This window comes from Berghia stephanieae, chromosome 9 (assembly GCF_034508935.2).
Source record: "Berghia stephanieae isolate SIO BIC M18660-M18661 chromosome 9, UCSD_Bste_1.3, whole genome shotgun sequence".
NCBI classification, from domain to species: domain Eukaryota; kingdom Metazoa; phylum Mollusca; class Gastropoda; order Nudibranchia; family Aeolidiidae; genus Berghia; species Berghia stephanieae.
In genome coordinates this window covers 44,583,840-44,596,339 of record NC_088368.1, presented here as the reverse complement: position 1 = coordinate 44,596,339, position 12,500 = coordinate 44,583,840, and the positions used below count along the sequence as shown (strand labels likewise).

The 12,500-nt window shown below is 39.1% G+C and overlaps 1 protein-coding gene across 1 annotated transcript in view; it reads right to left on the bottom strand.

Moving 5' to 3' along the window:
* Positions 1-12,500, bottom strand: part of LOC144980303 (dopamine beta-hydroxylase-like) — a 46,002-nt gene that overhangs the window by 11,434 nt on the left and 22,068 nt on the right. Inside the window, exon 8 of the mRNA XM_078927958.1 lies at positions 9,703-9,806. Coding sequence (XP_078784084.1) covers positions 9,703-9,806 — 104 coding nt within the window. The remainder of the gene's footprint in view (positions 1-9,702; positions 9,807-12,500) is intronic.

Below are 12,500 nucleotides of genomic sequence, written 5' to 3'. Positions count from 1 at the left end.
TGATGATGATGGTGATGAATGATGGTGATGATGATGATGTGATGATGATGATGATGATGATGATGATGATGATGGATGATGATGATGATGATGATGATGATGATGATGTGATGATGATGATGATGATGGTGATGATGATGATGATGATGATGGTGATGATGATGATGATGATGATGATGATGATGATGATGATGATTGATGATGATGATGATGATGATGATGATGAGATAAATGATAGTGCCGGAATGGTTGAGACAGTATGCGAACGGACAGAGACTGGGCAGAGAGGAGAGAGAGGCGACTGAGTAGTCGAAAGGGACAGAGCTGTCCATCAATCTTCTTGTTCAAAATAAAGTTTTTCTTATTCTCATTGGATGTCTCTTGTCGAATTTGTGTAGTTATGGAAATTTCTATCTATCTGTAAATATTCAGAACATTCTGGTGCCGAAAACCTGGGAGACTTTAGATGGATTATTGTTTATAAACTTTTGTGAGATAGAGATTTCAAGATGTCGACTTTTGACCGAGAAACTTTAATAAAGAAACGTGCAGCTAAGAGAGGCTGGCTAACGAGAGCTGTGGATCGATTATCAGTTATAATTAACAAAAGTGATGTTTCTAGAGAGGAAATCGAGGTTGGACTGAACGATGTAAGTAAACGTTTGGATCAGTTAAACGAAATTCAAGACAATTTAGAATTACTTTTAGAGGCGTCAGAATTGCCTACGGACATTGACGAAGCGGAAGAATACATCGTGCGTGCTAATGAAACAACCGCGCAAGCCAATCGCAAATGGAATCAGCTTTCCCAAATGCCGATTCAGGGCCCAACACCTGCACAACTTACTACAGTCGGATCCCATTATACCGCGTCACCCCAACTGCCGAAAATTGAGATAGCGAAATTCAACGGTGATTTTTCCGAGTGGCCATCATTTGAAGACAAATTTTCAGCTCTTATTGATAAGACCAACTTACCAGACATTTCGAAATTTAGCTATTTGCAGAGTTTCTTGACTGGAGAGGCAAAAGTTGCCATTCAAGGACTTTCTTTAACATCAGAAAATTATTCAGTTGCTTTGGATATTTTGAAAGATCGTTTTGGTCGAAAAGAAAGAATTATTTTTGGACACGTGCAAAATTTGTTAAATGTAGAGTTTCCAAACACGCGAAACACGAAAGCATTGTGGTCGGTGTTCAATCAACTACAAGTGAACATTAGAAGTCTGAAAAACTTGGATGTAGATGGCAGCAAATTTGATTTGGTTCTAACTCCTATCATCGTGAGCCGGTTGCCGTCGGATATTCGACTCACGTGGGCCAGACAGAGCCTCAGGAAGGAAGCGGATCTTGACTTCTTAATGGATTTTTTGCAATGCGAGATTGAAAATCGGGAACGCTCTTACAGCTTCAATCCTGAACAACGTGAGCGGCGTGAACAACGACAACCAACGAATCGTCATCATGGATCCTCGTCAACGGTGTCTGCCTTTACGTCTACTATGAGTGATGACAGCGGGCGTTGTTTGTTTTGCTCTGGTAAACACCCAACGGAAAAGTGTCGGACAATTAATTCGATGAAACAAGAGGATGTTTTGATTAAGATTAAGGACAACAAGTTGTTTTGTTTGTTTTAAGAAAGGACATATTGCTAAAAAATGCTATTCTCATTGTAAATCATGTGGTCAAAAACACAATGCTTTCTTCTGTAAGAAAGAAGACACAAAAAAGATGGATGTTGATGTTAATTCCGAATCCACCAATGTTAGTTTTTGTAGAAGTAAACTTACAAACGAGAGCACTGTGTTACAAACCATGAAAGTGTCTGTAAATGGAAATCAATTTACAGCTTTGCTGGACAGTGGTGCTGACAGAAGCTTCATCTCCACTAAAGCTGTCAAATTGATCCATCCAACCTTGTATGGTCGTGAGAAATTGAATGTGTCTGCTTTTGAGGCTAAGAAGCCATCTGGTAATTCCACAAAGAATGTTTATGATGTTAGCTTTGACTTACCAGATAGAAGTAAGACTTCCATGTTTTTGATTGAGGTGAACACAATCTGTGCCCCCATGTATAGGCCTGCTATACCTGTTAGTGTTATGTCAGAATTTACCACATGCAACTTTTCTGAGAATTTGCAGAGTGATGGTGATGTCACTATTGACTTCTTGTTTGGACAAGATTATTATTGGAAGATAGTCAGAGCAGGAATCAGTGTAAGTGGGTCTCTGGATTGGTCGCTCAAAAGACCATTTTTGACACATGGGTTCTCTCAGGGACTTATGTGAGTTCAAACACTCAGACAAGGGATTCGAACCCCACGCAACTATTATGTTTAACAGATATCCCTCATTCAGACTTTAGAAAAATGTGGGATTTAAGTTACCTCGAATGTTGTCACGAGGCCAAACCAGAAATTAAGTCAAAAGTCATGACTGAATTTTCAGAGAGCATTAAGCACAATGGGCAAAGGTACGAAGTGGCCTTGCCCTGGGTCGAAACAAAGAAACAGTCTTTACAGACAAATGAAGAGCAAGCCCGAATTAGGCTTGAAAGGTTAGACAAAAAGTTGTCTAAAGATCAAGTATTAAAAGAGGGGTACAATGAGGTATTCCATAAGATGGAGGCAGAGGGCATAATAGAAGAAATAAAAGACGAGGAAGAGGTGACAAATGTCAACGTGAAGTTTTATCTTCCACACCTACCTGTGGTGAAGATGTCTAGTGTGTCTACCAAAATACGTCCCGTTTTTGATGCGTCTGCTTCCGGTCCGAATGCAGTCTCTCTGAATGACTGCATGCATACAGGCCCAAACCTGTTGCCGTTGTTAAGTAATGTACTCATGCGTTTCAGGAGGTACAAAATAGCGTTAAGTGCAGACATTGAAAAGGCGTTTCTCCAGATCTTGGTGAAACCGGAAGATCGAGATGCCCATCGTTTCCTCTGGAAAGTTGGTGACAAAATTCGCGTTATGCGCATAGTCCGCGTACCGTTCGGTAATAAGGCCAGTCCGTTTTTGCTAAATGCAACGATCCGACATCATTTGTCCAAGTATCCAGAATCAAATACAAAACAAGAACTGTCAGATAACATGTATGTGGATGATTGGTTATCGGGTGGTGACACCACCGAAGAGGTTCTGAGTCTGAAATCAGAAGCCATGAAGATCATGTCTGAAGCTGGCATGAATTTGTGCAAATGGTCGTCTAATAGTTCCGACATTGCTGAAAATTGTGAAAGACAATTTAAGGATAAGACCATCGAGGTCGAGTCAGTTAAGGTCCTTGGAATGCATTGGAATCCAAGGGAAGATTCAATTACCTTTGATAGTGAGGTAGTCGCGTCCGATTTGATAGTGACTAAGAGGTTAGTGCTCAGTTGCATTGCCAGGATCTTTGACCCTCTTGGGTTAATATCTCCGTTTATCATTACTGTGAAAATTTTGTTCCAGGATCTGTGGAAACTGGGAGTTTCGTGGGATGAAGAGGTCTCCGAGGCTATGTGTCATGCATTCCGTTCTTGGCTCAAAGGTGTAACGGAGTTGAAGAAGTTGTCCATTCCAAGGTGTTATGTTGCAGTATCTTGGGGGATAAACAAAGAGTTGAATTACACTGTTTCTGTGACAGTTCCATGCAAGCTTATGGCGCGGTCATATATCTAAGAGTTCTGGAGTCAGATAGTTCAGTGTCCGTGTCCTTGGTACTATCGAAGGCTAGAGTTTGCCCGTTGAAACCCGTTACGTTGCCTAGGCTGGAGTTGTTGGGGGCAGTTGTAGGGTCTAAGCTGCTTCGCTCTGTTATCAACTCACTGTATTTACCTGATAATGTCAAGTATTTCTGCTGGACAGACTCCTTGGTTACGTTGCAATGGATAAGAAGTGACCCAACTAGGTGGAAACCATTTGTTTGCAATCGGGTGGCTCAGATTCAGGAAGTCACGGAACCAGTGGCGTGGAACCATTGTCGTGGTAAAGAAAATCCCGCTGATTGTCTTACCAGGGGTTTAACTGCAAAGGAGTTGATGGCCAACCCATTGTGGTATAGAGGTCCTCCTTGGTTGAAGGAATTTACGGCCGATACGAATGTCTCAGAATGTGCACCTAATGAAGAAGCGCTGGTAGAAGAAAAGGGGGCTTCTGAAGTCAATACTTGCCTTGTTGGTGTTGAATCAGTGTTAGACTCAAAACGGTGGGGAGAATACACTAAGGCTGTTAGAGTTATGGCATGGGTCTTGCGCTTTATGAACAATGCTACCAAAAGAAAAGTGAGTAAAGATAAGAATCTCTCTGTTGAAGAGTTAGATGCCGCCAATACTAAGCTCTTGTTGCACATCCAAGCCGTTCATTTCTCAGACGAAATCAATTGCCTATTGAAGAAGGAAAAGTTGAAGAAAGGCTCGGTGCTGTACAAAATGAATCCGTTTCTAGATGACTCAGGGCTTGTTAGAATGAAGTGTCGTTTGGAGTTTTCTGAGTTAAGTCATGATGAGAAGTATCCGATTATTCTGCCGAAATGCCATTTGACTTTGTTGCTTGTCCGCCGAGAACACGTTAGTTTGAAACATGCAGGTGTGTCACAAATGATGGAATCTCTTCGTAACAGATATTGGATCATAGGTTTGAGGTCTCAAGCTAAAAGGGTTAAACGTTATTGTGTGCGGTGTCAACGCTTTGATTCTGTAGAATGCAGTCAAGCCATGGCTCCACTTCCTGCCGAACGCTTGAAACGATCAGATGTTTTCAGCATTTGTGGTTTGGATTTCGCTGGTCCGCTTTACGCGTCGGATGCAGTTGGAAAGAAGTTCTATATTTTACTCTTCACTTGTTGTGTGGTTAGGGCTGTCCATCTCGAACTATGTGAAAGCTTATCCTTGGGGGATTTCATGTTGGCCTATAAGAGGTTTGTTGCAAGGCGCGGTCAACCAACAAAGATTTTGTCAGACAACGCAAAGACATTCCAAGCAGCTCAGAGACTTATTGCTGATAGTTCAACCGGTGACACCGTGAAGTGGTCATTTAATGCTCCCAGAGCTCCGTGGAGGGGTGGAATTTGGGAAAGGCTCGTTAGATCTGTAAAACAGTCACTGAAGAAAACTCTTGGGAATAGGGTGTTGAAAAGAAGTGAACTTGAAACGGCACTGGTCGAGGTTGAGTCCGTGATTAATAGTCGTCCGCTTACGTATGTTTCTGATGACCCGCAGTGTCAAGAGGTGCTTACTCCGTCACATTTTCTGTTGGGTCGGTCTGATGATCATAAACCCGTTGTCGGTGGTAAAACACGTTCACTTTCCAACATTTTATTGCGAGATGGTCATTTACAAATCAGCAGGCAATTAGACAAGTTTTTGGGAGTTCTGGTATAAGGAATATATCCGTAATCTTCCACTTGTTAAACCTTCACCCAAAAGTTCACCAATAAGAGAAAATTCATTGGTCTTAATCAGAGAAGATAACTGTCCTAGGTTGCATTGGCCTATGGCTCGTGTAATTCGCTTGTTGCCCGGGCGCGATGGTTTGGTAAGAACCATAGAGTTGAAAACTGCTAAGGGGGTTCTTGTAAGACCAATACAAAGAGTACACGTTTATGAATTGGATGATGATAATGAAAATGATTACGTCTTAGAAGAGAGTAATCAGGCTAAATCAGATGAAGATCAATCTGTCAATGAAGGTTTACCAACATTTAGTAATAGGAGACTAGGTGTCACTAAGAGGTCGTATTGTAAAACCACCGAATCGTTTAGATCTATAATCCTGTTAGTGGTCGAGGCATTGCAGCATGATTTTTGGCTTCTCCCGTGAGCGTGCAGTAATGCGTCGCCTACTGTATATGAAACAGGAATAACATGTTTTGTTTGAAACATTGATGATTTAATGCTATCATTTATGTTGTTTTCATGATATTGACATTATGTATTGTTTGAATTAATGTAACGCAAACCCATTATCAATGTATTTCGTTTTCTAAGTGAACTTGTTTAATCGGAGTTTACTGTAATTGAACTTTTCCACCTTTTTACTTATACTCGTTCAGGGCACATTGAAATTAATGTCCATTGTTTACCTTTTACCCCTCACTTTTGTTTGCCTCTTCACCCTCTTCCATGATTTACCCATTGTATTAAGATAAGAGAAGGGAGGGTATGGGCTAGTTGTTTTTAACAACAAGAGATGAAGTGAGTTGTTTTTGTTTGGAGGCGCCGTTCATACGGCGTGTGAGTGAGAGGTGTGTAAAGTGTAAATGATACTGTCAAAGTCCAGTCACGGTTAGGTGTCCGTTGAAAAAAAAAAAAAGGAGGGGATACCTTTGTTTTGCCTTTCTTTACCTGTTCTTAATATTATTACTCGAGACCTGTGGGGTGGGTACCGATGTTATCATACCACACGTCTAGATTCCCTTTTTTTACATTGCACTTGAATATTTTTCCTTCTCCTTTTTTTATTTGCCGTCGGTGGAGATAACCAGTAGGTTAATGCAAACTGGTGTTAAGCAGTTAGGCTTTGTACTTGAAGTGTCTTTATTTTAAAGATTTTCCTTTTTTTATTATCTCTCTCCTATCTTTATTTGTATTAATGTAAACGTCCATTGACTTTGAATGAAACAATAACATGCTAATGATTGTTATCATGGTGTTATGTTAAATCGTTAATGCGAATCTTGATTTTCACACTTTTTTGTTTTTAAATTCTATTTTTAGATTATTTTTTTTTGATACTTTAACTTTACTTTCATCTGTTTGATTGAAGTTTAATGTAATTAAGTACTTCAAGGTGGGGAGTTAATGTTGAGAAAAAAGTAGTGCCGGAATCGGTGACAGTACTTGCGGACAGAGAGGGAGAGAGAGGCGACTGAGTAGTCGAAAGGGACAGAGCTGTCCATCAATCTTCTTGTTCAAAATAAAGTTTTTCTTATTCTCATTGGATGTCTCTTGTCGAATTTGTGTAGTTATGGAAATTTCTATCTATCTGTAAATATTCAGAACAATGATGATGATGATGATGATGATGATGATGATGATGATGATGATGATGATGATGATGATGATGATGGATGATGATGATGATGATGATGATGACGGTGATGATGACGATGATGATGACGATGATGATGATGATGACGATGATGATGATGATGATGATGATGATGGTGATGATGATGATGATGATGATGATGATGATGATGATGGTGATGATGATGGTGATGATGATGATGATGATGATGATGATGATGATGGTGATGTGATGATGATGATGGTGATGATGATGATGATGATGATGGATGATGATGATGATGATGATGATGGATGATGATGATGATGATGATGATGATGATGATGATGATGATGATGATGATGATGATGATGGTGATGATGATGATGATGTGATGATGATGATGATGATGATGATGATTGATGATGATGATGAGTGATGATGATGATGATTGGATGATGATGTGATGATGATGATGATGGATGATGATGATGATGATGATGATGATGATGATGGATGATGATGATGATGATGAGATGTATGATGATGATGATGAATGATGATGGTGATGATGATGATGATGATGATGAGATGATGGATGATGATGATGTGATGGTGATGATGATGATGATGATGGATGATGATGATGATGATGATGATGATGATGAGTGATGATTGATGATGTGATGATGATGTGATGATGATGTGGATGATGATGATGATGTGATGATGATGATGATGATGATGATGATGATGATGATGGTGATGATGATGATGAGTGATGATGATGATGATGTGATGATGATGATGATGATGATGATGATGATGATGTGATGTGATGGTGATGATGATGTGATGATGATGATGATGAGATGGTGATGATGGTGATGATGATGGGATGATGATGAGATGATGATGATGATGATGAATGATGGTGATGTGTGATGATGATGATGATGATGATGATGATGAGTGATGATGATGGATGATGATGTGATGATGATGATGATGGATGTGATGATGATGATGATGATTGAGATGATGATGATGATGATGATGATGATGTGGATGTGTGATGATGATGATGATGATGATGATGAGTGATGGATGATGTGATGATGATGATGATGATGATGATGATGATGATGATGTGTGATGATGAGTTGATGATGATGATGATGATGATGATGATGATGATGATGATGAGTGGATGATGATGATGATGAATGATGATGATGATGTGATGATGATGATGATGATGATGATGATGGATGTGATGAGATGATGATTGATGATGATGATGATGATGATGATGATGATGATGATGAGATGATTGATGAATGAATGATGATGATGATGATGATGATGATGATGATGATGATGATGATGATGATGATGATGATGATGATGATGATGATGATGAGATGATGATGATGATGATGATGATGTGATGATGGATGATGATGATGATGATGATGAATGATGATGATGATTGATGTGATGATGATGATGATGATGATGATGAGATGTGATGATGATGATGATGATGATGATGGATGATGATGATGATGATGATGATGATGATGAGAGTGATGATGGTGATGATGATGATGATGAGTGATGATGATGATGATGGAGTTGGGGATGGATGATGAGTGAGATGATGATGAGATGATGATGATGAGTGATGATGATGATGATGATGATGATGATGATGATGATGATGATGATGATGATGATGATGATGTGATGAGTATGAGATGGATGATGATTGATGATGATGATGAGTGATGTGATGATGATGATGATGATGATGATGTGATGATGATGATGATGATGATGATGATGATTGGATGTGATGTGAGTGATGATGATGATGTGATGATGTGATGATGATGTGATGAATGATGATGATGATGATGATGATATGATAGATGATGATGATAGATGATTGATGATGATGATGATGATGATGATGATTATGATGATGATGATTGATGATGATGATGATGATGATGATGATGATATGATGATGATGAGATGAATGATGATGATGATTGATGTGAGGTGATGATGATGGTGATGATGTTGATGATGATGTGATGAAGTGATGATGATGATGAGATGATGATGTGGTGGTGGATGATGATGATGATGATGATGATATGATGATGATGATGATGATGATGATGATGATGATGTGATGATGGTGATGATGATGATGATGATGATGATGATGATGATGATGATGATGATGAAGTGATGATGATGATGATGAATGATGAGTGATGATGAGATGAGGATATGTATGATGATGATGATGATGATGATATGGATGATGTGATGAGATGATGATATGAGATATGGTAACAACAACACTCATAATAATAATGATAATAATAATAATAATAATAATAATAATAATATTAATATAATAATAATAATAATAAATAATAATAATAATAAATAATAATAATAATAATAATAATAATAATAATAATAATAATAATAATAATAATGATAACTTATTACCGTTTTGAGGCGAGGGGTCACAAATAGCATTGGATGACCTCTTGAAGATATAGATCTGAACAAGTGTGTATGAAACAGTGACAGACCAAGCAAGAAATAAAAATACAAGATAAAAAAAAACCATCAGTCTTCCTGGACTGGGTATCGAACCTCAGACCTCTTGATTACCGGGCGGTCTTACCTGCGCTCCCATGGCCCAGGCCCCTATAACTTTCCGACAGGCTCCCAGGCCCTTTGGTTTCCCTTCCGATAATCCAGGGCCGTTGAAGTAAGGAATCTCCACGCCTGTAGGAAATAAATGAAATGTCTACAATCATGTTGAAAGGGTAAGTCATTATACAATTAATTGACACGAACTCCTCCATCAAGTCCCAGGTTTAAGAGTTATTCCAACGATATAATTAAATCGATCGATATTTGTGACCCCTCGCCTCAAAACGGTATTAAGTCGGGATGAATAAGATGCTGAAAATTAAATTTGTAGCCAGAAATATCAGACTTGCGTTGAGTTTATAAACTTTATTGAAGAAAATGAATATCATATTTCAGGTTGCTGAATACCAATAATTCATAATTTTGTCCAGTTTAACTTTAATTTGACTTTTTAGCATCTGGGTCATCCCGACATAATACCGTTTTGAGACGTTGGGTCACATTTGAGGGAAGAGTTTTCTAGCCAAATTTCAAAACAAGAGTTTTTTTTTTGTTTTTGTTTTTTTTTTCAGAGTAGGGCATCTAACTGGTTAACCACATAAATATTGGTAGCTGTGGTTAGCGTGTGTGGATTAATCAGCTTTGGGTTGTCATTGATTTTTTAAAAAAGAGCTTTTATATAGCGCAATATTCACTAAACGTGCTCAAAGAGCTTTACAAGGGGTCCCAGGCCAACAGCAACACTTAACATTTAGGACGGGACATGACGCCTGTTAGGTGATATTACAATTTTATTCGGACAGAGACAACGCTGTTATCGGCCAGGTACTCATTTTACACCTGAGTACGGTGAGAGAATGTGAGTAAAGAGCCTTTTTCCAAGGACTCAACTATGCGCCGAGCGAGGTGAGGCTCGAACCCAGGATCTTCCGATCCGAAAGCGAGTGTCATACCACTAGATCTTACAGCCGAATACCATCATGTTGGAACGGGTAGGTCATTTTACAATGCATTGATGCTATGCGTTTAGGATTTAAAAAAAAAATATGGCAAGACAATATTAAAGAGTGGACAGGCCTGAATCTTAATAGGGTCCAACAGTCGTGACGTCACTTCCCTCGTAATGACGCATAGTAACTTAGTAACTGGCTCTAAACTATCGGAATAATGACGGATGCACTTATGAAATACTTCTCCCACGAGCATTATAAATCCGATTATGTTTTTATATTCTGATCACATGACATGTGAAAAAGTTCTAGCCAGCATAAAGAATAAAAAAGTACCGATTTTCTTTGTTTAGAACCAAGCTGCTCGTTGCTGGGCGGACGTGACATCAGACTATTGAATCCTATTGACACATAGATAACCACGCCTCTCGGACAGTCGTCATAATGTAAAACAATGGCAGTGTTAAAATAACAAACTACACATGTTTTACTATCGATGGTATGAGTCTAAGTAAAATAACCATTGTTCTACCGCGTGATGAATAGAACCAAAGAGAGAAAACTATGTGTAAACTTAAACGTTTATGATATGATCCAGAAAATCGTGTGATAACTAGTTACCCATTTGGCTGAATAAAAACGATAACAATAACCAGAGAGAGAGAGAGAGAGAGAGAGAGATAGAGGGAGAGAGAGATAGAGGGAGAGAGAGAGAGAGAGATATAGAGGGAGAGAGAGATAGAGGGAGAGAGAGAGATAGAGGGAGAGAGAGAGATAGAGGGAGAGAGAGAGATAGAGGGAGAGAGAGAGAGAGAGAGAGAGAGAGAGAGAGAGAGAGAGAGAGAGAGAGAGAGGTCGATTTCATTCATGGTATTGTTTATAAAAAACCAACTATGTTTGTCCGAACACGTGTGAAGGTGTGTCACAAATTTCATGCTTTGATTGGTCGAAAATCTACTGGGTGATAATAGCCTATTGATAGTTCGAAGTTGACGTCACTTAGGCCTTTGTTATTGCTATTTGCCATCCGCGTTTATGAGTAATTCTCACAAAGCTGTATTAACCAGACAATAAACGATCATGGTTACACACCGTTTTGTATGTTGGCCAGTTATAGATAGGATGCACTTGGCTAAGAAGTTCACAACATTGCCATCCGGAAGTATAACTGGCCAACACACAAAACTGTGTGTAACCATGATTGTTTATAGTCAGGTTAATACAGTTTAGTGATAATTACTCATAAACGCGGATGGCAAAAAACAATAACAAAGACCCGAGTGACGTCATCTTCGAACTATCTATACTTCCGGATGGCAATGTTGTGAACTTCTTAGCCAAGTGCATACTATCTATTGGAAAAGACCAGAGACCCTGACGAATGGCGTAAGGTTGGGAAGTCTGCACCCCGCATTTCCTCCCAACGATCATGAGAATGAGTGAGTGAGTGAGTTTAGGTGAAATACTCACAACACCCGCCAGCCAGTTGAAACATACCAACACACAAAACTGTATGTTACTGTGATTTGTTAATTGGATTCAGTAGTCTGATGTCACGCCGCCGGCAACGGCCGCCATCTTGGTTCTAAACAAAAAAAAATCATTACTTTTTAGTCTTCATGCTGGCTAGAACTTTTCATATGCCTTGTGATCAGAATGTGTAAAAGTCAAAACATGATCAAATTTATGACTTTTCCCCCCTCTGGATACGCTTTTATGCTCACCGGAGAAATATTTCACACCAGCGTCCGCCATTGTTCCGATGGTTTAGAGCCAGTGTTACTAAGTTACCATGCGTCATTAGGAAGGAAGTGACGACTGTTGAAGAGTATTGAAGTACACGCAATTTTTTGGAACTCTGTGCTAAAGGGTGTAT